This window comes from Salarias fasciatus, chromosome 13 (genome assembly GCF_902148845.1).
Source record: "Salarias fasciatus chromosome 13, fSalaFa1.1, whole genome shotgun sequence".
NCBI lineage: Eukaryota > Metazoa > Chordata > Actinopteri > Blenniiformes > Blenniidae > Salarias > Salarias fasciatus.
This window is the reverse complement of record NC_043757.1, coordinates 19,824,548-19,852,528: the sequence shown is the minus strand read 5'-3', so window position 1 is coordinate 19,852,528 and position 27,981 is coordinate 19,824,548. Positions and strand designations below refer to the sequence as shown.

The 27,981-nt window shown below is 40.9% G+C and overlaps 1 protein-coding gene across 2 annotated transcripts; it reads left to right on the top strand.

The window, feature by feature from the left end:
* Positions 1–1,475: 1,475 nt before the first annotated feature.
* On the top strand, positions 1,476–23,406 carry LOC115398989 (phosphatidylcholine:ceramide cholinephosphotransferase 1). Of its 2 annotated transcripts, none has more exons than XM_030106079.1 (6): positions 1,476–1,612; positions 17,882–18,743; positions 18,833–18,950; positions 20,726–20,879; positions 21,956–22,122; positions 22,278–23,406. In XM_030106079.1, exons 2-6 carry the CDS (start codon positions 18,130–18,132, stop codon positions 22,452–22,454), a joined length of 1,230 nt encoding a protein of 409 aa, XP_029961939.1. In that variant the 5' UTR covers positions 1,476–1,612; positions 17,882–18,129; the 3' UTR covers positions 22,455–23,406. The 2 variants fall into 2 exon arrangements, with proteins under 2 accessions (XP_029961939.1, XP_029961940.1); XM_030106080.1 differs by lacking the exon at positions 1,476–1,612 and adding an exon at positions 13,006–13,399.
* The last annotated feature ends 4,575 nt before the right edge of the window (positions 23,407–27,981 follow it).

The window sequence follows — 27,981 nt, the reverse complement described above, 5'->3', positions numbered from 1 at the left end:
ATCTGTCACTTCAAAATAAGTGTTTCCCTGCATTTATTGGGGGATCTATGATCCGTTTTTACAGGAATTCAGTCTGTTCTAACTTTTTTATTATTAAAGTGTACAAACTTTTACATGTTTTTTTTCTTTCCTTTTTTTTTTTACAGCAATCTATTCCAAACAATAAATTAATATAAAAAGCAAAGCATCAACTGCTTAACAGTTTCCACATGTGTAAAGATGTCAAATAAGGAGAAATATATTTTCCAAACTCTTGAAGTGTAATCTATCTTACACAACTGTGCACTCTTACTGAAAACGTTACATTTAAAAGCTCTATTTTTCACTTATACGTCTTACACTGCTGAGATTATGGGAAATGTGAAGAAAAGCAATGTAGAGTCAATAATCAAAGTAAGCAAAAGTGCTTTAACATTAATAAATGTTCTGATTCTACAAATCCATGATTCATACGGTTCTGCACTTTAAAATATTCAGACATTGCGGATTTAAAAATGTTACAAACATTATTTTGGATTCAGAAAAGAAACATCTTCCTGTCTGTATTCAGCAGTTGTGAGAAGGCAAATATAATTTAAGAGGACGTTTATTTTTGAATCACGCACAGTGAGCACTAATATGCTATATAATGTGTTTCTGTTCTGGGAGTTAAATTGTGTTGTAACTCACCGTTAGCTTTAAAAAAAACTGTAAAATACAGAGTAATTGTTATAATTACAGTCCAGACTGATAGTTAGAGAAATGGAATGTGATTCCATATGGTACTGTTATGTTCTTCAGATTTTTTTTTTTTTTTTTTGCACTTTTGTCATATTCATTTAAAATCAGCAATATTTGTTGGTGTTTGTAATTTCTATGTCTTGAACTATAACCAAAGATAGGTAATGTCTATTCATTCTTCAAGAACCGTGAAAAGAAATGGCTATGAAAAAATAAATACTTTGTATTAGAAGGATTTGTTTAAATATTATCATTCACTCTCTTGAATTCTTTTTTGAAACCTCACAGCAAAATATACACCAACAAGCACATGTTTAATGTCCTAAAAAGTAAAAATAAAAGTTTTATTGATTTGTTGAAAGTTGTTTCTTTTTCAGAGCATGACCTGTGTGAGTGTTTGAGCTGTGTCTTGTGGTCAGTCCTTCACCAATAGATGGCCTCAGATGAGAGAGTGGGCCTGCTCCGATTTCTTCCAACGCTGCATTTTCACCACAGGAGTTGTCATTGGTGCTGCATTCAAAGACTCTTTCTTGACTCAGACGTCAGGCTATGACATCTTAACTTATCCCTCACTAAATAAATTAGCACTACTACATGTTGCATCTTGTGAATAAGTATTTATTTATAGCATTAGATGACTTTTATATGTTATTTTTTGCCCCACTTTTGCGCGACTCTATATGTATTCGTGACGGAATTGGTGAGCGAATCCATTTTTCAGATTTTTTTATTGCACCTGAACGCAGCACGGTGACGGAGTGGAGGGAACTCCCCGGTTCTCCAGTCACAAACCGCCTACTCCATGAAAACACCGGACGTACAGAGGAGGCTTGCACACCACATTGCGGCGATAACCAGCACAATTTAATGCCCTCAACATTTTCACGACCAGGTGAGTACCCTTCATATATATATATTTGCCACCCTTTTGTGAACGGCGGACTCAGCAATCGACTGAGCCCCCTCCGAGCTCAGAGAGTGGCGTTGGTTGGTTAACCGGAGGTAGCTGCCTGCTTAGTTAATGGGTGATCTACAAACTTCTAGAGATAAACAGCCAGGTGTTGGATCACACGCCAATCTGCTTTCTCCTACAGCTCTGCCGCCTCTTCTCCACATTGCATTACAGGGCTCGGGTAGCGTCAGCCAGTGCTGGCCTTGTGTTGAATCCATTTCTTTTTTTTTAAATCAGCTGTCGACCAAACGACTCCCGTTATCTTTAATCCCGGGGATGGACGGAGACGCTGCCCTCGGTCCGTCGTGTGTTCACGTTAAATCGCGCACGTAAAATGATAACGATGAACATCGTCGGGCAGCCAACACGTAGCAGTTGTAACAGTTTTCTCCCCAATCCCCGCTCTGCAAACAAGAGGCTGGACTGTTTTCTTTTAGCTAGCATGTTAGCTAGCTGAAACACTGAAGACGCCAGCTTGCTTATCTATTTTTAGGTGGTCAGTCTATAAGCTCTTAAGCCACACAGCATAAAGCGGCTGTCAGGGCCTCCGTGGGAATGTCAGCCGGTGTTTTATATTTTATTTTATTATTATTATTTCTTTTTCATCACGCTTACGCTACTCGTGTCAACCGTGATTTTTGAATGTAAGGCTAAATTCCCAGGTGTTCCCACCAACGTGAATCCGGTGGAGACATGCCTCGCTGCTCGGCCTCTTCTGTAAACACGAGCCGCCGAGTAGTGAAAACACGCATGAACCTTTGTTTCGTTTCGCTTCTTGGCAGAGCTCCGATTTGGCTCAGTTTTGTGTCTCTGACGGTCAGGGGCGGTGCGCATGACCTGAGGTAGCCCCACTTCTTCCCACGAACACTCATGGACACGTCCCTGCTACTCAAGAACAGACTTCATTACAGATGTGTTTAAACACGTGTCCCAGCCTTATTAATAGAGCCGCTACCAACCCCTGCTGCCATGACTAAGAAGGAGGGTGATCAAAAGGATGGTCCACCGCGTGCACTGTTAAAATGACCAGCAAATTCTCACTTGTGGAACTAATCAAGATTCGTCTAGTTCCAAACAAAAGAAATCATGTGGCTAAAATATGAGGAAGTATTCAATCTATTTTGGTCTGAAGCACTGTGACAGTAAGGAAACAGGTCAGCCACACAAGCCTCAATGCAGTTAAAGCTATCAAGTCCAGTATCCTGAACAAAACGGTACATTTTTGGACTTGTTCAGGTCTTTTTGATTTGAACATGTATTGGTCAAGTAAAAGGAACACTTTATAAAATTACTTTGGGATACAATTTCAAGCTATGATAATTCACGGATTCATCGATCCAACTTTATTCAAGTTGGGCATTCAGATTATGAGTGAAAGGCAGATTACCTTGAGAAAACTCATCATTGCTCATTGGGAACAGGCAAACATCTCGCAGGCCCAGGCCCAGAAATGTAACATGGATTTTCCTTCTGTGAGCTGACAGTACTAACTGCTATAGTATAAAACTATCCCGTATTTTGTTTGGATTGTAGTTGTAATAGGTGCTTGAGAGGAGGACCGCAATCTGTCAGACTCAGAGATTACTTCATTGGCAAACGGCACTAATAACCTTTTAATGGGAAGAAATGTTGCTGCCACCACAAGTGAGCTAGCAGTGTGAATCAGATGAATGATCTTAGTATGAGACAGACTGAAGCAGTTATTTCCTAATATATAAGCATTTGAATGACTCGTGATTTGGCATTTCTCAGTCCTCCTTCCAGAGGATTGGGAAATAATATTTTGCAGTTGAAACATCACATGTAAAAACGGAATCATAGTGCCCCGTTCTTCCCAATTTTTCCCCAATAATTGAACTGTAGTTTGGCCTTTAAATGGTCAGGAATTGTAAACAAAAAAACATTTTAAAAGTTTCCCGAAGCCTCAGATGCAGCCTACATGGCCCTGTTTTGTGTCTTTCAACAGATCAAAATTTAAATTGAGTCAAATCAATAACAGAACTACACATTTAAGCATATGATTTGAAATTAATAATTCTTGAAACAATCTTTGATATTATTTGATAGAATTGTTGCACTTGTGCCAATATGTGTAATCTGTCATCTTCTACTTCGACCACAAAGAAAACTGTTCAGCCAAAGAAGACATTGATGGAAACAAACAGTGAGATATCTGTGTGAAAGCAGCTCTTTATAACCATAAACAGTATGACTGCAGCCAGTGTCAAGAGGGCAAAATGTTAAATGGGGTTCATTGTTGTCACTGTATCCAGGCCCGCTGCAGTGAAAGCCTTATTGCCAAAGTAAAGCATGTCAGACTCTCAGCGGGCAAACGGGTGCATTTGACAAGCAAGCAAGGCACAGCAGCCTGTTGTGTCCTTTAGTGGAAACAATGAGCTGTTCTGTAGGCACAGCTACGATTCGGCCATGGAAAACTGTCTCAGCTGACAACCAGCGCATTCACCAGCCATACCTGAGCTCAGCAACTTCCTCTGACTGCAAATTACTGCATGGGGACATTTTCATGAATTATGACTAATCAATTCAATTTCATACGTAAAACAATATTCATCATATATTCAAATCCTTTTTAGTAGTTTAACCCATTTTCCTTTGACTCTGGCCATTTTTGATCTTGATGTAAAAGAGGATAAGGAAGGACAAATTCCAAGTATTGAGGAAACACGTCCAAGATGCTTCGGATTCTTTGTCTCGTCTTCCCCTGTAAAGCCACTCTGGGTTTGCTGATTGTCTCTGTCCAGTGTGAAAACCTCAGGGCAAATTGATTTGATGGTTGCATCTATAAACCTTAACCATCGACTAATCACTTCTCTACTGCTGAACTCTGGGAAACTGCAATAAAATTCCTTCAGCCAAAAAAACCCCCACAAACCTCTAGTTGGCTCTTGTTTAGATAATAATAATAATAATAAAGATTTAGTTCTTTAAGATGCATGCATGTTTTCCTGTACAATATAAAGATGTACAGAGTTTGGACTTCTTATATAGTATTGTTCTACATGAGATGAAAATGAAATTTTTCACTAACTGGTGGGCCATAAAATAATGGTTCAAGTTTGAATTAGTGGTGAATATTGACTGTTTCCACAACCTAAGTTGACTAGTGTTTTATTTGGTGGAGGGCTGGTAAAGGTTTTAAAAGTACCTTATAAAAGCAGACAGTAGAAGGGAATGAGAAAAAAAACAAGTCTTGCAGAGCACTCTTATTAGCTGTAAAACATGTGTGAATATATCAGCGTGGGCCAAAGGGAGTTTGGGGGGAAATAAGTCCAATATCATGCTTTCCTAATTCAGTCCAGTGCAAACAGCAGTGCAATAATATCTGTCTTTCTAATACTCCACAGCAGCTTTGATCTTGTATCAATCCCTGTTGATCCTTGCATTGTTTCCTCTAGAGGAACAATAAGCAGTGACTTCAGTGCAGTTTTTCGCCATAATTAGAAACACATGAAGTTTTACCGCAACTCACATGACGCCCCAGTTTCCTGTGGCCTACAACAGCTTGTGATGATCTGGGCTAGTACTGCTTTGATGTAGCCTATTTTGTGTATTCCATATGAGTTTAAGTTCAAACATGAGATCCAGTTTCATGAAAACTCCTACTGATTTCAATCTAAATGGACCAAATGTTAGACCAAGTCATGTAGGTGCATGACATTTGTGTCATGGAGACAGTTGAAATCAGACAGTTTGCGTGACGAATTTTGAGTAGTATAAGCTACCCCTGCGAAAACCAGTTTCTTGTCTGTTTTATACTGTTGTCTGCTCCCACCTGAGCTTGGTGTCTCCCTGTTCTGGCTTGTTTTTGAGTAACTGTCTGACTTTTCCCTGCATTCCACTTCAAGTGCCTTGATGGAGGAGGCTCACGCGACTAAACCTAAAACAAGCATGACGATATATTGGCTGTAAACTCAACACCCATGCAGACAAATTGCTGCAGACCCAATTTCTGCCTAATTTGTCCCATTTTCAAAGTGAAGACCAACTCTTTTAAGGTCAGAGGGTGTGTCTTTAGCCTGTAGTGAACCAGAATGAAATTTTGTGATGGAATTAAAACAGGTCATGTTAAGTGTACTAGTGAGAGAAACACTAATGCCCATATAAGATAATGTCTTCAATATGTTTGATTTTATTTGTTACACAGCTAATTGAAATTTCAATAGTTTTAATGATACAGTGTTTTCTTTCTAAATCCACTCCAGTTTATTCTAACTTTGTCCCATTTCTGTTGATGTCACAGCTGAAGAGAAGCCAGTAGTTCAGAACTGTTGATTTTAATTCTTACTTTCTACCTTGAAAGCTTCTGATTTACTCATTTGTCAAGCTGCCTTTGTAGTTGATTAAAGAACTTTTTTCCATCTTTTTTCCCCCAATCTAATGACTTTGAAATTTTTGTTTGGAGAGACACTTGGCAGAAATCATATTCGTATATTATTTCCCGCCTATATGAAATAGGCTTTATGGCATGTCTGTACTTGATAATAACAACAATGAAAACTTTCTCAGCCTTCCCGATTGTTGGCCTGGCTCCAGTTGCAAAGCCTGCTCCAAGCTTGGTTTGTGCTCCGGGGATTAAGAATGAACGAGTGTACGCCATTTAGATAATGCAATGGAGACAAAAACGACTGGAAACTTTGCAAGAGTCTGGAAGTCACATTTGCAAGGTTGCGCAGTCTGTGAAGCTAAAAAAAATAATTGCCGAGGACGTTAATGAGGATGAACCACCACCAGCTAATTATGAAGCAATTATTTGTTCTTTCTATTGCTTGTTGGCAAATGAGTGTTCTTTTTTTTTACTGGCGCCTTGGAATTTTTTGGGGTAATCAACAAGATGCACTAATTGGATCCTCATGCAGGTCAAAGAAATCCAGACAGGAACAGCCAAGGCTCTGTGTACTGTGAGAACTAATGTTGCTAAAAAGAACAACATAGCAGCCTCCACACCAGCAGAGAAACATCGAGCTTCCTTGTGGTGCTTTGAATTGGAGATGACTCGTTTGACTCACTTCAAGTTTACACCAAAGACAAACATGCGTTTTGTGAGCTCAGCAAACCACAACATCGATTCATTGGTCTCTTTACTTGAAGTAATTCATTTGAAAGTTGCTAACTATATTTTCCAGTGTAACCAATGTTATTAGCTTTATGAAAACACCGTCAGAAGGTTATTTATTTACTGCTGAAATGTCATTGCAGTGTTAAGCTACTCTTCCTAGATCCACAACCCCTTGTTGTTCACGTTGTTGTTGTTTGAGGAGATGGGCTAAACGCTGTGCTGCTCACTAATTGCTCCCTGTTGACAGCGGGTCCCCTGTGTGCTTTCCCAGCTATCATTTCTGATGTGTCTACAACGCATCAGCTGAACTGAAAGGTGAGGCAATTTGTGTGCCGGTCCTCCGGGACTGTACGGGCCTGACACGCTCATCAGTGACTCATAAAGCCACAGGTGGTTTTCTCATTAGCAGATGGCACCTACCTACCAGTGTCTGATGTGTCATTCAGCCCCCCGGAGGCCCGTGCAAGAGCGATCCGCGTTTTTATGGCCTGTCTCATCGTCACCCTTGGCCGAATTGGACTTGGGACATGATATTACTCTGTGATGATAACGGGATTCACTGTCGTACACTTTGTTGTGGTGCCACGTGTCATGATGGACTTCACTCCGGCGTTCATAACAATGCAATGACAGCAGGAACATTATTTTGGAAGGGGAAAATCCTGAGTCTGACAGCAGCTTCTGTTTAATTCCTTGTGGTGTGAATAATTGCAAGTTTCAGACATTTGTTGTTCCATTTGAAATTTGGATGTGACATTACGAGTGCACATGGATGATTTTTTTTTTTCCAGACATTTGTCAAGGAAAAGTTTGACCATAGAAATGTTTATTTGACATTTTGGATTCCTGATCTCAGTTCAGTCATACCTTTTGGGATCCAGCCGATAAAACGACAGCAGGGTGATCATTTACTTTTCAATATGTTAGAATGTTTTCTCCATCTGAAGTTGTAGCCTACAAAAAAACAGAAGGACTTTGAACGAAAATGCATGTGATGTTGGCTGTGACGGGTGTGTTTCCAAAGGAAGTTGATGAATAAACACTCTGCAAGCAGCTTATCAAACATAACATCCTGACAATAGAAGAGCAGAACCTCTATTGTAGGTGTGGTTTGAAAATGCAAAGTGAAGATCCGTTATAACAACATGAAATTCAAAGCCAGTTTGTTTGGTCTGAAGCAGCTGCGGTGCTAAAGACTCCACCGCTGCATCAATTCCCATTGCCTGAGTCACTGCAATACACACCCTAAAAATGATCCAAAAGTGAGTCATTTACAGTCAATTACTGCAGACACAGCCACTATATTGCTCATGGAAACGTGTCACTTAAACGGTGAAAATAAAAGTCCAGCTGCCTTGACTTTATCCCGAGGTGATATGAGCTTCCTCAGTGTGATCAAGGTCTCATGAAGTGATATTCTTTAACATTTTGTGAAGAAAATCACATTGTAATGTGATGGATAGTCTGAGTTAAGAAGACAGCTAATGTTGGTCCCTGTTTTCTATGACCTGAGCCTCAAATATCCTCACACGGCTCCTGTTGACTTATGTTTCTGGAACAAGTTTTCCATACTGCCACTTTTAGTACTTCTAAGACCTAATACAACAGTGCAGCTTTAGGAGCCCAAAGCACTTCTCTGTCACTGAAATACTATGATTACTATGATTTGTCATCGGCGTGTGTTACTCATCAGCCAGTGTTGCTTGGTAAAACTCACCCAAGCAGCCGTCTCCAAGGAAATGTTGTCAACGTAAATATTGCTATGACTACAGAGAGCTCCAGTGTTTTCACTGGAGGTATTTTTAGAGGCCCATTTCACCGTACCTCAAAAGTTAAAATATGAATTATTTCACTTTCCCAACTAGTTGGGAAAGCAGTCAAATTTATCAAACCAGTTTAAAGAAAAAAGCTTTTTTCTTCAGACTCAAAAACCTTCATGAAGCCAGTTCACTTCATTGTAGTTCAAGCATCTGTTGCTCGTTCATTCTTGTGATGAGCCTCATTGTTTCCTCAGACCCAGGAATCACGGCGTCTCTCGGTAATAGATGCCAAATTGGCCCGACTGTCTGTAGCTCTGCTGGCAGCAGCAACTGTTGTTGGGTGCAGGTCAATGTCCAAATGGTTGAGTTACATGTGGTCGCTCATTGGTCTAGTGGATGGATTATGTGAAATTTTTTTCTTCTTTTTCTTCTTTCCTGTCACCAGCCTACATGCTACCTCATTTTTATTCGGAAGAAGAGGGGATACCTGGAGAAATTCACATACAAACTGAAAATACAAGAAAATTTTGAAATAAGACTTTTGATTCATTTACAGGGAGAAAACTGCAACAAAGAAAGAAGACTCAATTAATATTCAAACTTAAGAAAACTTAACTAATGTCCCCCGTTTGTTGATTCAATGCTTTTGTTTTTGGTATTTATTTGGTTGTTTTCGTCTGTTTATGTTTAGTTTTTTTTTTTTTATTATTATTATTTTCATGGTCTTCATTTCTTTGATTTTTTTTTTAAACCCTCATTTGTCAAGTTCTTTGGTTTTTGAACTTAATGTACTTATGAACTGCAAAACAAAATTAAAAGTTCAAAAGAGAACATAAGAGGAGGTGTATCTGAAGTACAATGATCAATTGATTTGTAAATTAACATAATGATATTTAAATCACTTCGATTTAAAATTTAGCAATTTTGAGTTTTTTTCCCCACTGTCATTGACAGATACTAGCTAGGGTTTTTTTTTGAGTCTATGGTGATTTTAAACAGGATTTCTTCTTTGTGAATGGTTGATAAGCACAATAAGATGTACTTTAGACTGCATGTGTATTTGAAAATTCAAAGGTCTTTACTTTGCTCACCATTTTCTGACATTTTGTGCAGTAAACAACTGCTGCATGAATGACTTGATAATGAAAACAATCATTTGTCGCAGCTTTAATGGTATCACTGCTGTTAAGGGAAACTAAAGCATGAGACATGCAGCTTGTTCCAGGTCTACTCGATAGTTTTTGGTCAGTGTCAAAGCCTCCCTCTTTATTACAAAGTATTCTCAGTGCTGCACATTCCATGTGAGTTACTCATCAAACAGCCAAGGTGAAGGGAGCTGGTCAACTTTACAGAATATTTGCTGAACTTGTGCGTCACTTTTACAGACACATTTGTCATAAATCTAATCAATTGAGTCATTCCTGTGGAAGTCTTTTTTTTTTTTGGGGGGGGGGATTTATGAGAACAGGTTCCTTGACCAAAGTCTCACACAGTCTCACGCATGTAAAAATACCAAAATTGTTATACAACTTACAAAAACACTGATTTTTGCCACAGCAGGAATTCTCCCACTGCTCATCAGCAGTTATGGTATTAGTTTCCAATTCCCCCTTCACCTTTCACATCAAGCATGTCCACTGATGTGTCCATACAGACTCTATCATATATACAAGATTTTGTGTTTTTAGTGCTGCTTTTATTCTCGTCTGTCTCAATCCAGTATTGTTCAACATTAGTTGGAGCTTCTTTAATTTTGCCCCATTTTTTTTATTTTAAATTTGACAATATGTAAATACATCTTTGGAATCAATGCCATATTTTGCCTGAGGTTTTAAGAAAGTCCTGAGAGTTGTTCTTTCAAATAATGTATCTATTGTGATGAGGCCCTTCTCTGCCCATCTAATGAAGCCACTATCCATTTTTGCTGGCAGGAAGTCACAGGCATTCGTTACTGTTGTGCCCTTGATAGAGATAGTTAGATTCAATATTGGTCTTTTCTTCTCCCAAATATTTAATATATAAATAATTAACTCATTTGTTTTGCATCATAACTTTACTCCATACTTTTGAGTTTACAAAGGGAAGGGTTGAGAGTGATACTTTTTTTTTTTTTTTTACTGAACCTTGCTCTATATGTACCCATTTTGTGTCCATATCTAATCTCATCCATAAAACCAATTTTCCAAGCTGTGCTGCCCAGCAGTAACTTCTGAAATGAGGCAAGGCTAATCCATCCTTACCCTTGCATGCAGAGGGGACTTTGAGTCTCACTCTAGGCCTTTTGTTCTGCCATATGAATTAAGAAAAAAGCTTATTCAGAAATGTAAAAGCAGATCCAGGGACACTGATAGGTAATGAATTATAAAGAAAAAACAATCTTGGCAGATCATTCATCCTGATAACTTCTACCCTCCCACCTAAGGACAAAGGAAGCATTTCTCGTCTTTCCAAGTCATTTTTGATTTGAGGAAAAAGTTCATCATAATTTGCTTTCTATAACTGATTTGATTCATCTTTCAGTATGACTCTTAAGTATATCTAAAGCCACTTTTTTAACCACCTGAATTTCACCTGCCTGTTAAAGCACACAGACCAGCATCCTGTTATCATCATTGCTTCTGATTTCCCCTCATTAACCGTAACCCTGAGACCTCCCTGCAGTCCCCCAGGCATTGCATAAGAGCCCGTACGGATGACTGTATTTCTTGTAAACAAGAATGTCATCTGCGAACATCCATGGAAACCTTTTAAGTCACAGTCTACAGCTCTGTGCACACCTGCATGTGGAATGCACTACATGGCCGTACTACCTCATAGTCCACAGGAACATTCAGAGTTAATTTGTAACCGTAATATCTTTCATTTCAGCTCAAGCATGCTTGCCGAGCTATACAAATATTGGCCTTTCTTTGTCTGCCTAAGGGGGGGGGGGGGGGGGGGGGGGGGGGTTTGTATGCCACTTGTAAAAGGATACAGGTGGGAGTATATTGTTCAACTATTGTCCGTTTTTATTATGAGATAAAAAAAACCTTGTAAACTGAGACAACTCTTTCAGAAATTGTGAACAAAGAGAAGGACAACACCCTCACTACACAGGCCAAGAGGAAGGCAAACAATGCTGCTTTTTAAGAAGTGTTAATTGTGGGAAGATGTTTTTGTTGGATTTCCATGAGCCTGACATTCATTGTGTGTTGTGCAATGTTCCGACCATTTTTGAGATGCAGACTTGAAGGTTCACCACAGTATTAGCTGTCAGATATGAGAACAGTTGGTGAAGTGCTGTGCAGGATAGGTGTAAAGGGTGGTTGAAGGGTTCATGACCAACCCATGAGTCAGCACAGGCTCTAAACTTAGAGATTCATTGACTCCATTAAACTGTAGGATGGGCAAATAATGCATCTATCTTTAGACTACAACTAATAATTTTACCAACCGGTTTATGATTACGAGGACATAGTTTTGTCCTTGACTCTTCCAAAAAGATTTTCTCCAGGTTTTCATTTAATGTTTTAGGTAATGTATGTATTTTAAATACTGAGGGGTTTATTAAAAGAAAAAAAAGTTGCAACGCTAGGCTTAAGCAATATGAACTGGAGAACTGTTGACCAATTTAACTGGAAAACTGATAGTGTAGGTTAATCAGTTCTCAAAGTTTTGAAGACTGTGATGATTGATCAATTGGCGTATTTTTGCAACTCCACTTTATTTCCTCTCATGCTGTTCTAATTTGAAGTAATGACTTGTTTTTTTTTCATGATAACTCTTATCGGATCTGATATGCCTGAAAAAGGCAAACAGTGGTTGACAAAGTCAGTAGATTTGTTTGTTTTTTTTCATGAAACGAGATATTTTCATTTTATGATCATCTTTTTTTTTGTTTTTGCAGTATCACTTTTGAAAACATAATCTTAAAATCTTTTTTAAATTTTTTACTGAATTGTGACTTCCATTGTAACCATTATCATTTGGGTTGAGAGGATTTGTTTATAAGGTCAGGATATTTAAACAGCAGATTATCTTTCACTCTATTGGTTAGTCTTTAGGTTTAGTCTTTGATTAAAAATGATGATGTTGAATATTGCACCTATATAAAGTTATTCCACAATATGTCCGGTTTACTGTGTCACAACTATTAAAAAAAAAAAAAAAAACCATAATAAAACCTCTGTACTTGAATAGACCAAGTTTTTAAGTTTCAAAGTACTTGAACTCAGTATTTTGATGGCGTTACCCTGCTCTGGTCATGAAATCACTCCTCGGTAGACTGGAACAGTTTAGGATTTGGTTTAGCAATAAATTCAAGCAGAGGCATGTTGTTGAGCCGAAGCCCCTCATTTGACGTCTTCTGTACCCGGGTGTTTTGTGAGTTGTACTGTTGTTGTGCAAGAGTCACACTGGATTTGAAAAGATCAACAAGACCCTCTCGGCTTTGTCTAGGTCCCGTATCTGTCTGCGTGCGTCGCATGTGAACATCTGTATCTAAATCTCAAATCTCGACTGAAGACAAACAAGCAAAAAATCCATTTATTTCATAGAAAGATTTCAGTTCTCATAGAAGCCAACTGTTTATTTTCAAGAGCCAAAAAAATGCATCAAAAGAAACCTGAGGGCCAAGTGAGGAAAACAAATGGAAGGAAATAAATGTGCAGTGAAACAGTGAGATAACGTATGATCAATAGGTGTTGGCTCCTGATTGTGCAGACTTGGAGGAGAACAAAGGGAGACGTGGAAACTGAAAGACAAGCAAGCGGCAACAGGTCAGGGAAACAATTTTCCTCCCCTCCGATGCCAGAGTGGCTGAGCTGACGGAACGAGCGGAGGGAATTTAGGAGCATGCGGCAGCGAGCGATAAACTGCACAACACAGATGCCACTTGAAGCTCAAATTCAGGTCAGGCACTTTAAAAAGTTTAGAGGCTGTAGCTCAAAGGAAAACAAACAGCTGAGTACAGCGGTATCAGGAGTGCATCCAGGCTGCTATTTACACTAGTAAATGTTTAATTAATACATGTCTGGATGACAATTGTTGCGCAGTCCCTTTGAGAGGTTTCAGTCGTTTGCTCATCATTACATCTGATCTGAACTGACTCACCGTTTCTTGGAAAAAATGTTCAATTCTATGGTGAACGAGTCATTTTGCATCTTTTTACTCCCAGATATGGATTATGACAGGTGTGTTAACGGTTTTGTTAGTTTGACATATCTGCACTGTCTTTTCATGAACTATTCATTTTAGTACTTTAATCTTGGCTTTAATCCAGTCTAACTTCATTTATCCGTTTCCAGGGAGTACATGGTCTGTTGTTTCTTGTGTAGTCATACGTTATTTAAATACTTTAATTTTCAGATTTATTTTTAAACATTAAGGTTGCTGATTCATCAACACATCTGTCAGAGAACGGAGTAAGATGCCATTAGGGGAAGTGATGAATATGATATAATATTTTCTTGTCGTGCTTTTCTCCATTTCCTATGCCATATAGCAAGGTGATATACATTACATATATTAGTTATATTTAGATCATGTTTATTAATTTGATGCATTGTAATTGTACAGACAGATAAATGTTTGGAATGAAGTTTTCTACAAAGGTTTTAACCACATATGTGATGCCGACTGCTCAGCTGACTAAACTATAGGTAAATATTAATTTCAACGAAGACAGTGTGATTTGAATATGTCAGGAGCACACGTTGAACTGTATGAATATGATGGACAGGTATTTGCAGTCTTGTGTCTTTGATGGCAGTTAAAAAGGCATGAATAAATAAAGAAGAGAGTGTAGCACTGGCACAAAGAAAACCTTGTTAAATGAAGTTCTGCTGAGTGATCTGTGCATCAGCGCACTGCTCCTTCATTGATAGTCGCCACCTGTACTTTCGATACTTCCATCTGCGTTGGACTCTGTACTGGTTTATAGGCAGCATTATGATCCAGGGTTCAGCCGGTTAGGCTTATGTAATACTGAAAACTTTCATGCGTCCAGAGTGATTGTGCATGCCTGTCTCTGGACCTTGCGTCATTTGTGAGCAGGTAAATAAAGGTCATATCCTTTTTAGACCGAACATCTGCTGCTCGGTACATGATGATAATGGTTCGAGAATCATTTAGTTCCTATTAGGTAAATGTTTAACAATGGAACGCCTCCTCTTTAAAGTCACACCTTCAGTCTGGGAACTAAAAAGGCTCTTTGTGGTTCGACAGAGCTGCACCCATTAGTCCTGTCTCCTCCTGGTGGTATCATATTTACCGAAGGGAAATGGCAAATGAACCGCTTCAACGATTGTCATTGTTTGTTTAGGAGGGAACTTCAGCAGTCTCTTTAATCCTGCTTCAAAATTCACATCAGAATGTGGAAGAACTTCAAGACTCTCCTGTTTCTGTAGTTTTTTGCCAAAAAACAACATTGTCATTGCACCCTGTTGAAGTCTAATTTCTGTTATGCTTCTGTTAGAAAGAGTTATCAAAACCTTCTGCCTGGCCATCAGTCGCAACATACAAAGCTTTTATTTTTATTTTCCACCCATATATTTGTGTTATTGCTGGATTTGTGTTCTGGCTGGATATTGTTACAGACAGCCATAAAACGTTTGTGATTGTTATGCTTCAGGTAATTTTTTAACCTTATTTTCAGTTGTCCCCTATAATATTATGCTTATCTTAATTCACTTCAGAGTGTCTTATACAAACCTCTTGAACAAATCACTCTTTCACATCTAAATATCTGGTGTATTTATGCAAATACAAGTTGGTTTATTAGTTTTGTTGGCCCTCATTGTTGCGCAGAGTGAGATTATTTCTGTGCAAGCTCTAAGCTGATTCATAGACCAAAGGTCCCAGGCGCACAGCTGACTCAGTTGCAGCTAATCTCTGATCTCTCTCTGTTGTAAACTGTTAGCAGATTGATGTGAGCGCTGTTTCCCACTGTGTTTGGCTTTTATCTCCACTAAATATTCTCCTTTGCCCCCTCCTGGCAGTGTGGACGAACTGGCTGTCACATAGCGAGTGCAGTGAGGAATCTCACCATCCACTGTATGCATGCTTTTCATGCAGCTGTTTGTACACTTCTTCTTCAGTGTTGTGAAGTCACACTGGATTTATGCGATTGGGTCAAACTATTCACGTCAGTGAAAGAAATGAAATAAACTAATTCTGCCGGTCCAGCTTTCAGGCTGTTTATGTGGCCTTGTTTTTTTTTTGTCCTGATGAACAGGCCTCTGTGCTGCCAAGCGCTGAGGTGAGATGAGGTACTGATGTGCATTTTGTTGTCCTGCCAACCAGCCAGTCGGCCGGTGTTTTCAGTCTCTGCTGGCCTGAGCTGGCCGGCTCTGCCGGGGCATGACTCGCTGGATGACTGCCCTCTTGACAGGGGTGGGGCTGATGTAGTGCTCAAGCTCTGACCTTCACTCTGATTTATGAGTTCCTCCTTGCAGTCCGTTTCCCCTCCCGTCGACCCTGTTTCGTCCTCTCCAGCTGTACATCGCACTCCCCCAAACACAACCAGGGCCACGCTGCGTCCACCACTGACACCGCGCTCTATAAACAAACCAGTGATATGGAACAGATGTGCGGGTTCATCTCAGTGTTAATGCTTGCATGTTGCCTGAAGTCATTAAAAAGGGGGGGGAAAAAAAGATCTAACAAACTGGTGCAAGAGTTCCATCATGTACAGGAGTTCACAGCATGGAAACTTTAGCTCTCTTTGATCCCTTCTTGCCTATTATTAAAGATGCCACTTTCAAACAAATGACATACAAATATAATTCCCTATTTACATAGTGGAAACACAGACTGATTACTTGGAAAGTAAGTGCATCCCAGCCTTTTATACATCAAGTTCAGTTGATTCAGACTTATTTAGAAAGTGATATCCTTTGGATCCTGTCTTATTTAGACCTCTGATATTTAGGCCCTGTTGCTCTTTCTGTTGTTGAAGTGTCACTCTGCCAAAATCCAAAGAGCTCTTTGCTGAAAAAGGCTTGCAAAAAAAAAGAAAAAAGATTTACAAGTTATTGAAAAATAAGAGGAAATCTGTTCTGCATGAGGCATAAATTTCCAAACGACAGCTGTTTTTTTTTCTACTGACAAATTTAATGGGAAAAATGAAAAGCTAGCTTTGAGCAACTCAAAGTTTTAATATATGGACTCCAGGTTGCTTTTCTGTTCAGTTTTTTATCTATAAAGTGCCAGTTACAACATCTGATGGGACATTCAGATGAAGTCAAGTTAATAAATTCTCACATTATTCATTATTGAACAGGAAATACTCCCTTTTACCAGGAATAAAGTTCCCATGGATTAAACCAGGAAAGGTGGTGGCCCTCTGCTTACACCGGTAGATGTTGGGGGAAACAACAGAGATGGAGAACAATAAACAAATGAGTGGACATCAGACAGCAAGCAAATCCAGATGCAGCCCATTAAATATGGATAAGAAACACAGATCACACAATTCCAGCTCCACAGACGAAGCATGGTTCACTGAATCAATAAAAGATGTTCCTGAAACACTGACCCTTCGGTCAGAAGTCATCTCACCTGTCAAAATACAAAACCTGAATACTAAACCTAAGAAGCGTGGACCCAGATTTCTTGATGTAATCTTGGGATGAGGTTAGTTTTATTTTGCAAGACTGTCTTAGTTGCAGTTTGAAGATATTCTCATACATTTTTCTGGGTAAAGAGATGAAGTCTTGCCATTACTTGGGTGGTTGAATTTCTGATTTCTATTACTTTTACCTGGAATTTTTATTTTTCCTGTAGTCCCAAACTGTTTTCTTGTCCCTTCCAACCTGTTACTCTCTCTGTTTCACCTCAAATGTGTGTGATCTGTCATTTAATAGAACCAGAAAGCCTTTCATGTGTGAGGTTAAGAAGTGTCGTACTTGTCTACTTAGACAGTTTCTCTGTGAAGTACATCACATTTAAAAGAGCTCATCCACTTAGGATGTTACTCTGACGTCTGAAAGGTCTCCCCTGCAGCGAGGATCAAAGAAGAGAGAGCTTCTGATCGATTGGGTCCTCGTACTGTTGCTGTTATTAATATAAAAGCTTTACGATGACTTGAATTATTCATTCAACGTTTTGCATTTGAAGCTGCACTTCCATCTGTGATTTTTAGTAGTTTTGAGTTTGTCATGCAACCTGTTCTTGCTCTACTCTATTATTCAGTCATGCATTTCATACAGGCTTTCTGGTCTGACCAGATGTCCGATTGGAGACTCCACCCTGTGAAACTGTGGCATTTGACTCTGAAGCCTCCATCACTGATATGAATAATTTCTTTAATTTGCTGTCAGTACAAGAGGAGGACGTGGAAATGTTTGTCACCCCTGCCTTCTGAATCACAGCATTTCATGTTTTCTCTCACAGGGATGCAGAGCGGAATAAGCCAATGAAGTGAAGGAAGCCACAGTAAATCGACCCTGCGCCCATTCAACTCGCTGCCTTCGTTCTCATCATTTCCTCAAGGGGAGGCTGGGCTCCCTCTCTGTGCAATACTCACTATGTGCCAAAACCGGAGAGTTCCTACCTCTGACCCGTAGACAGCCAAAGTTCCTTTGAACCCTGCCCTCTGGTTGAGGACACGCTCTCGCCCTCCACACTGCCCTCTGGACAAGATGAAGAAGGTGGCGGCATGGTCGGCAGAGGATGTCTCTACCTGGCTGAGCAAAGAGGGAATGCCGGAGTACGTAGACGCCCTCAGACAGACGGATGGCCCCTCTCTCCTTAGGCTCAGCAAGGTCGATTTCCAAAAGCCTCCCCTGTCGCTGGTGTCCTCCGATGGCGGGCAGCAGCTGTTGGAGCGACTGGAGACGCTCCGAATAGAGACCCACATCGAGGCCCACAAAAACGGCCACGCCAACGGGCACGTCGTGGGCCAGCCCAACGGAACCAGCAAGCCCCAGAGGAACGGCACGCTGGGGATGAAGGACTTTGGGATGGAGATGGTCCACATCCCCATGCCTACGATGGAAGCCCCGCGCTCCTCTTTCCCCGCCGAGTGGGGGAAGACGGGCATCGCGTTCGTCTACGCGGTGGTGTGCTTCGTCATCACCACCGTCGTCATTTCGGTGGTTCACGAACGAGTACCGTCAAAGGAGCACACTCCGCCGCTGCCCGATAAGTTCTTCGACCTGTTCGACAGGGTGGAGTGGGCCTTCTCCATATGCGAGATCAACGGCATGCTGCTCGTGGGACTCTGGCTCATCCAGTGGATGCTGCTCAAATACAGGTACAGTTCAGTGTATTACTCCTCCCTCTCCAAATGACCCTGCATTACTCTGTTATTTATTCATTGTATTTTTTTTCTCCCCGCTGCAGGTCAATTGTGGGCAGGCGGTTCTTTTTCATTGTGGGCACACTCTATCTGTACCGGTGTATTACAATGTACATCACTACTCTTCCTGTTCCCGGGATGCACTTTAAATGCTCTCCAAAGGTACAACACACACACACGCACACACACACACACACACACACACACACACACACACACACACACACACACCGCTATTTTTGTTGCTGTTGTAGGCAGTTTTAAAAAAGAAGCATGTATTTCAGATTCAGAGTTAGTCAATGGACTTATTCAAACATGTAATCTGACTACAATATTCCTACCCCATTTTTTTTCATGTGAGAGAGAGGAGCTTCAGAGTGGTTGCTTCAATCTTTTTTGTCCGTTGTGTAATGTTGCTCACGCTCTGCCAGAGAAGCAGTTTCACATCCTTCGGTCTGAAACCTCGAAGTGCAGGATTTTTATTGAGCAAAAAGCATTGTTCAAATATTTAGACATATTTACATGTTTGTGGAGGGTATAAAAACAAAAGCCTTTTTCTTTTTTTTTTTTTTTTTTACATTTGGCTTTCCATTCACACACGTGTGTGTCCGTGCGTGCTACTGGAACACTAAACACTAATATGAGTGAAAAGTCATAAAGCTCATACTCATAAAGCTGCCCGAAGCGCAACCAGTCATAAAAAGCTTTTTATGGTGTCAGAAATGGAGGGAGGGAGAACATCTTACCAGATAAGCTACAAAGGTTTAGTTCATAATACTGAAACTTAACGTTGGGGCTAATGGGAGGGTTGAAGTGGCTTCTATGGATACACACTCTGTGTGTCGGTGACAGATGTGACATGTTCAACGTCATATCGCCACACTCCCCCTCGTTGGCTCTCTCTCAGTAGCTGCACAAGGCTGTTGGACCACTTCTTCTTTGTTTTGTTTTCTTGTAGCGACAAATTGTAACGGTTAACAGAAAAATGACATCCCGGAAAGGCGCTTTTAGAGATGACGTTAAGTGTGACATTGTTGTCATGCAGTTAAAAAAGAACTCTCTGGCTAGTCCTCCAAATTAAAAAAAACATTTAGATTTCAGGATATGACATATGGATTTTACTAATAGAAGGCTGTATAGTTTGCCCTAAAGCAATGTGATGCTTGTAGCTACTAAAAATATTTATTGGCAAATTAATTTTATTTTCATGGCACTTTTTTTTTAACCATTTCAGTGGCCACAACTTGCTTTGCAAGTCATGTTTAATCATTCACCTATACTCGCACACTAATGGCAAGCGCTGTTATGCAACGCAGTGAAACCTGCATGCAAGCATTCATTCAAGCATCCTCTTTACTGCTCTATGTGGCTGACAATAAACACAAGCAGGTTACACCACATCAGACGACGACACACGCCTACAGTCACTCGAGTCAGCCTCGCGGTCTGAACGGGGTACTCTGAGAAAACCTTGCACGCGTAGTGAAAACGTGCAGGACGGCAACTTTCCACACCACAGTTGCTCCACAGCATTGGATTAAAAGCAACTGACTGTTGCCTTTTAGTTATGTGAGCTCACCCCGCAGCTTTTTTTTTCTCTTAAAGTTAGAATAAAAGGTTGCTCTAATAATCAGAAACAAAGAGCCGCGCTTTTATCTCAAATGGAATGGAAAAGTAATTTTGAGGTGAGATGCACATGAATCCAGATTTGATTTAAGAAAAAAAAAAAAAAAAAAAAAAAAGAGCTGCGTTCACCCTTTGCCATAAAGCATCACCTGACAGGATCACTTTATGCTCCACTGCTGTCTTTCATCTCTCCCTTTTTATGTCCCACTTTTTAATATTTTCTTTAGCAGTCGCCTGTGACGTATCGGTTTTACTCTTGTGTTTGTCCTCTAAATGTGATGATGTGTAACGCTCTGCCGTGCTCCTTTCAGCTTCACGGAAACTGGGAGGCACAAACGAGGAGAATCATGAAAATGATTGCTGGCGGAGGCCTCTCCATCACAGGTTCCCACACCATGTGTGGAGATTACCTTTACAGTGGCCACACAGTCATGTTGACACTAACATACCTCTTCATCAAAGAGTGTAAGTTCCTTTTTTTATTTTTGTATTTCTTTGGTATTAGCACGCCACCATCATACATAAAATGGTAGATTAGAGATGCACCGATGTTGACCAGTATCTGGTATTAATGTTGCAGTTATGGCCAATATTTGCTGATATCGGTATAAAAAGAAGTAATGATTTTGTATACAGAAAACCATAGAAACACTGAATATGAAAAGTCAGAGATTTCTTTATTTTCCAAATCTTCGAATGCAAAACAAATGCAATAGAGTAACGGTGTTAGTTTAAGGATACCTTTAACATTTATTTCATGTAACTCCGTAAAAGTACAGTTTAAAGTAAGTTTTTAATCGTAAATCACAAATCAAAATGAGATATATCCGTAATTTTGAAGGCCTCTGTTTATTTCACCCATGAGAAAGGAGTATTTAAAGATCAAGGGAGCAGTGGTAGTTGCTTGATATATTGCGTTAAAAGTGTAAAATACACAGTCTTGTCCTCACTGTTCAAGCCTCAGTGTCAGAGCGATATCAGGCGGCCTGGCTTTTGAAACACTTTTCAGACTCGTTTGAAAATGGGGAAAAAAACAAAAGGTAATAGCGGAAGTGTTGCACTTGTCACACGTCTGCTAACATGCTAGATTCAATGTGTTGAGACACTGCTCGGTTATGCAACCACGTCTTCTCTTCCTCAGCAGGCGTATCCGTTATCTAACGTGTGTGATTTGCCCCCCCCGCTTGGTTCATCGCTAAGGCAGAGTGTGGGAGGGAAATTCTAGTGCTTTTAACACTTTGATCAGACGTGGTGACCGTTACATTTGTTATGACCACCGTGCCTTGAAAAGTTCCTTCATGCTTCATCACTTCACATTCAAGGCTTCATTTGTGGTGACAAGCCTGTTTGGTACTGTAGCGACATCTTGTGGTGGCAAGAAGGAAGTGCTTCAAGGTCGCTGTGTTTTCACTCCTTCTGGTTTCTCTTCCTGTCCAAATAATAACAAATGATAAAGAGATTTTCTATGAAGGCATCTGTTTGGAAGAGAGTTTGAGCTCTTCTCACCAGAGGAAACGTCCGCTCTGATCTTTTTTGCACAGATTCTCCCAGGCGGTTCTGGTGGTACCACTGGATTTGCTGGACCTTGAGCGCAGTGGGACTTTTCTGCATCCTCCTGGCCCATGACCACTACACTGTGGACGTGGTCGTGGCTTATTTTATCACCACACGTCTCTTCTGGTGGTACCACACCTTGGCGAACCAGCAGGTGAGTCACACCACTCCGACGTCTCCAGTAAACCATTTGTTTTACTTTTTACAAGCTTTAAAAGCTGGTTGATAACGGACGTCACATGCGTTCGTTTTTGTGGCCGTGCTTACTCATCGGTTTCCTAAAACGTGTCGCGTGTCTTGTTGTTTCAGTCTCTGAAGGCGACGTCCCAGAGTAACCCTTTCTCGCGGGTGTGGTGGTACAGACTGTTCCAGTACCTGGAGGAGAACGTGAACGGCACCGTGCCCCGGAACTATCAGGTGCCGTTCTCGTGGAGATCGCTGCAGTGGAGCCGCAGCGTCAAGTACAGCAGACTGGACATCCAGTGACCCCTGACCTGTCCCATCGAGGCACGGCGGGGCAGGACTGACTCTCACAAGTGCTGGAAGATGGCACTGTTCAATGTAGCGCTGTCCTCTCACCTCTAGCAGCAGACACATCCCTGTCCAAATGGGTAGCACTGTGACTCACCCAGTTCTTCTTTTTTCCCCTCTTCTACTCTTCCTTCTTTCGTTTTTTTCTGTTCTGGTAGTTTTTGTCTAAACGAAGCACTAATTTATTTGTTTTATTTCCTCTTCTTAAGCCACATAAGTTTCTGCTTCTGCAGTAAAACTATGAAGAATTTCAAAACTCAAAAGGTTTTTGGTCAGAAGGACCCAAAAGCATTTGCTTTTGCAGCACAAAAACCACAGTAAATGTTCTTACATTTTTTTTTAGTGCACATACGGTCAATCAGACTCATTTCAGAACCAAAAGGCCATAAGCATTTTCCTTTTTTTTTTTTTTTTTTTTTTTAAATAGCAACTTACTTTTTGTAAGCTGTCCTTGCTATATGAGTCAAAGGTGCAAAAAGAAAAAAAAAAAAAAGAAAAGAAATAAACATTTTCTAAATATGTCAAATTTTATTTTTCAAAAGCTAATGATGTCCAACAAAAGATTTTTAGATTTTTATCTTTTTCAAGATGGATAAATGAGAGCATCAGAATCTAATGTGGTACAACATTATTCCAGTGCCTTTCTTAGCTTGATTGTAAAGCGGTTCCAGTACTATACTGTACGTCTGGTGGTTCCGCCGCGGTACCGGCTCGTGCTGTGGCGCGCTCACAGTCTCGTTCCCATGAATGTATCAAAACGACTTCGCCAGCCTTACCAGGAGATTGGTCTTCCCAAAATGCAGCGCGGGTGAGTGAAATGTCCCGTTTGTTTCTCGGCGCTCTGCGACGTCACTCTGTGAGCATAGCTGGTTAGCGCCCTTCACACAGGAAGAAAAAAAGAAAAAGACTGTTAATTGTGTTTTGTATGTCATTTCATTCGTACCAGTTTTCAGCCAACACCAGCCGTGTTCAAAGCCTCATCACCGGAGTGTGGCTAAACCTCCCTCCACGTTTTTCTCCTGTCTGATTCGATTTGCATTTCTCCTCCACATCCAGATTTGAAAATCAGTCCGCTTCATTTCCCTCTCGTAATGAGAAACGATCAACGTAACAATCATGTGAGGAGGAGATGAACAGAAGCCGCACATGTGCGTTAAACCTCTTTATCTTACCGCTTCTAACCTTTATTTCAAAGACGGAAGCGTCTCCTGCATTGTCTTGAGTGGAACGCCAAAACAATCTTCTCCAGCGTTGCAGATGTTGGACTTGTTTGTGAGGAACAAGCTGAACCACAAAGCACAGACAGGGCTGCGATATATTTGGCCATAAGTGTGCAAACGTTGATTTCCATGAATGTGAAAATGCGTCCATATCGATCCTAATCAAGTATATGTTGAATTGTTTTTTTTCTTGTCTTTATTTTTTTATATGTTACTGTGACTGAACTTTAAAGAATAAGTATTAAAGGAGTCCACGCAGAGGGAAAGACTGAGCTCAAACTGTAATGAACCTGCACTAATCATATAATTGTACCAGTTCCAAATTTTTCAAAGGAAGGAAGCAATATGAATGTTTTCTCATAATTATTAAGCTAATAACTTTCCAGAGTCTTAACATCGGGGGTTCAGATTACAGCACTGAGCTGGCCTTCCTTCCTGTGGCATCGTCCAATCGTTTCACTTTCACGGAGAACAGTTTCTCAGTTTTCAAAGCACAGCAGGATCGCCGCACATTGCCATATTTCAAATCGAAATGATGTGTGGTCCTATTGTAGGAAGGCTTTGATAAGGATGAAGTTGGATTAATTATATTTTAGTTTGCCAATCAAGTTGTCCTTTTTTTTTTTTGTGCGTGTGTGTGTGTGTGTATGTGTGCGTGCGTCTCTGAAGACACGGGAGTTTGTTTTCTTGTACGTCTCTGTAAACGTCCCACCTCTTTTTGTCCCCTTCTTGGTTCTGTAAACCAGATGTTTGTAAGATATGATAACGGATTCTTGGGATGTTTTTGAATAAAACCTTTTATTATAACTCACTTGACTGAGTTTTTTCTCTCGAGAGACGGGCTGACGTCATGGCAGAGACGCCAGCGGCCAGCAGATGGACACATTGAGTTGAATCCGAGCAGGATGATGAACTCCAGGACTCTGAAGAGTGTGTGTGTGTGTGTGAGTGTGTGTGTGGTGGTCCTATTTATATTCGTGCACTCCTGTACATAAGAGTCATTTCCTCCATTTGCTCATTCTAGGCTTTGTTTTCTTTTTTAAGTAGTCTCGCTCATGGCTGGAGCGTCGGCCGTCCTCATCTGTCCAGCTGGTTCGCGTCAGACTGTTGAGTAAACTCAACCTCCTACACGCGACTTTCAGCCACTCGCGGCGCTCATACCAGTCACGGCGGTCTGCCTCAACGTTTTCCCAAACAGACGCTTTCCAACTTTGCAGTTCTGTTTCCTCACACCTGATGGGTGAAAATCCAACGTTCCTCCTCCGGGAATATCTTGTTTGCTGAAAAATGCTTCAGTGTGTCGGCCAACTTGACTTCACTGTGGCGTGTGTTTGTATGTGCGCAGTTCAATCCTTTGCACAGAGAGCAAAACTTTTTAATGTGTCACCTGTAACAGCTGCCCAGTGGTGAGGGGATAACCTTTTGGCTCGTCACCTTTTGACATCGGCCTTAGTGAAAGGGATGGACCTCTCTGTGGATGTTTCTGTCTGCGGCATGTATCCTGCTTTTCACTGTGCCGTCAGTCTCAATCCATCCGTCTCCCCTGCTTCGCCCTGTTCAGGGCCGCGACGGCTGATCCAAGCCGACGCTGGTCGAAGGTGGAATACACCCCAATCAGGTCGCCAGTCCGTCAGAGTGAATCCCTCACGACGGCGACTTAAGAAGAGGTGAGCATCAAAGATGGACAGATAAAGGTGTTTGCGTTGTCTCATCGCGGTGCCGCCGTGACACAATATCTGAGCTTTCTGCAGTGTGTGGGTCAGTCTAATGACAGGAACCCCCCTGATGGCAGTGATTGATAACCTCATCGTCGTTATCAGTTGCTGCCAAATGCAGAGGTGTTGTTTCGTAAGTATCAACCGGCTCCAGAACCACGGCGTGTTTAAAAGAGCAAAGAATAATGATGAGTCACTATAAACATGTTTGATGAAAGAACACCTCCAGGTTAATCCGCATTAACAAGATAAAAGTACGGTTATTTTGTTCAAGTCAGATCTATAGTCACAAACTGAAAGGTTCGCACTGCCCGAGCAGCCAGAGATACATGATGGACAAATATATCCTGCAACCAGCAGCTCATACATGCAATTTTCATAGATTGTTTCCTTTTCCGCAGGCAGTTTTTTTCTGACTGTGTGCCTCCTGGGGAGCTTTTGTACAGTTCTGATTGGTGTGCCTCGTGTGGCTGATTTCCTCTTTTTTGCCATTGATTCCCAGTGAAGAAAGAAAGTAGTTTCTTGCACTAAAAGACAAAATCAGTTTAAACTTCACACCGGATCCCCATTTTCTCACAGTGACGAGCTTGACTGAAGAAATTGGATTTCTGCACTTAAAACCAGCCAAAAGTAAAGTTTATTCCTGACTTCTGCTCTATTTTGCTGAAGGACTTAAGTTTGGATCCCTCTCTTTGAACTTCGAAATACACACAGCCGAAGATATTTTTAGCTTCCGGATTATCAAAGGGCTGAATCGGGGCGATCATTGTGGATTCTGGCCGCATGAAGCCTCTGGGGAACCGAAATGTCCAAATAAAACTAATTAGAGCACGACCTCAGTTGCTGATAAACTGTTGCTGGAAGCTTCGTCTGGACCGCTCGGCAGATGTCTGCCAAAAGAGCCAAAGGTCCTCATAATTCCTCGGTGGAAAAGGGGCACATGTTTATTTTGAGCCGGCTCCTCGGCCCGCTGGCACCCTGGAGAGACACGGCTGGTCAAGCCAAGTCAAACGCCCACACACTACTACTATACAGTCAAATAAGGAGGAGGGAGGAGGGAGGCTGAGCATCCTCATGTTACATTTAAAAGGTCAAAGATGGCTTTGAGAGGGTTTATGGTTGAATGTATGTGAAAGTACCAGAGGATCAGTTCGCTTTGAGTGAGTGGGGTCGGGGGATGATTAAAAGTCTTCGAGTGGCATTGTTCAAATCACACCCTGTAAATAATTTTCCAACACGGGTGATGTGCGAGCATGTGAAAATGCAGCCTCTGTATTGGCATCCACTGCGCAGCAGCCTGTTTTCCAATCTGGCTTTTCTCTCCACTCCATCAGTCGCTGAGGGAGAGAAAATTCCCGCAGACCGTCCCTCGATGTGCAGAGATTTATTTTTATAATTTCTTCGCTGCATCACAACACCGACTGCCGCATTACAATAACCGGCTATCTTTCAGGAGCGTGCTTCTCGGGGAAAACAATCGTGTGATTCATGGCTTCACAAACATTTTGTCTTCTATTCTCGGCAGTGACATAATCTTTTCACCATAATACCATACTTAGTCCTGCAGAGATCACATTGGCAACGTCCCAATTGAGTTTTGTCTATTATTAGATAACCCTGAGAGTGGATGGTAAGGAAAACAAAGATTTGGGTAATAAAACTGTCAGGGGTTTTACAATAACCTCCTGGACTGGATTCCGGTTCTCTTGTGCTCGCACTGCTGAGAATGAACAAAAAGGGAACGACGTGAGCAGCTGGTGAATAAACAGACAGATTTAATGAGGTTTTCCCTGTGCTGATGTTTTTGAGATAGTTGACCTGGGATGGTCTGTTTCCAAATCACCAGGATTAATGTGACTCAAAAGTCTGTGCAGCATCAAGAAGTTTGAATTAGATGTCTCTGTTGTGGGTGGCTTCTGCTCACTGTTTTTTTTTTATTTATTTTTTTTTCATTTTGCAGAAACCTAATGAGGTGCGATAAGTGCTAACCACTACACCACTGTACCATTAGTTCTATACAGACACCAAAATGAATATGAAAGTGTTATTTTAGTGTTTCTGAATTGAAGTGGTCGAGACACCCTTTTTTTTTTTCCTTGATAAGTGTTTTATTGAAAATTGACGTGCGCTCATACCATATTGGATCATACTGCATCAGATAATTTCTGTGTACCAGGGCTGTCAAAAGATTATTTTTCAAAATCACGATCAGTCAGCATTTTCATAGTTAATGGTGATTCATTGGGTTTTGAATATCATGTTTAAAATTCTATTTTGCATTTCAAGGCAGTTTTTAGCCCTTATGAGCAGTCAAATGAACACAAGGACAGAATTTAATTTTTGACCTTTAGTGTTTTCTTTCAAAAAACGCCACGTAGAGCAACTGAATACAATGTCAAGTACAATTTTCAGATTGAAAAAAGTGCCTTATAGACCCACTTGTCTACTTTCAAAATGTACAGCTTGAACAAAAGGTGTGTGGTCGTGAAACCAGAGCACCATCAGATAAACACTCATAATAATCCTAAGTTGAAATAACAGCAACCA

Coding starts and splice junctions, on each gene's coding strand:
- LOC115398989 (XM_030106079.1), top strand. CDS start 18,130: ATGAAGAAGGTGGCGGCATGGTCGGCAGAGGATGTCTCTACCTGGCTG. Junction 18,951..20,725: donor ACTTTAAATGCTCTCCAAAG/GTACAACACACA, acceptor TGCTCCTTTCAG/CTTCACGGAAACTGGGAGGC. Junction 20,880..21,955: donor ATACCTCTTCATCAAAGAGT/GTAAGTTCCTTT, acceptor TTTTTTGCACAG/ATTCTCCCAGGCGGTTCTGG.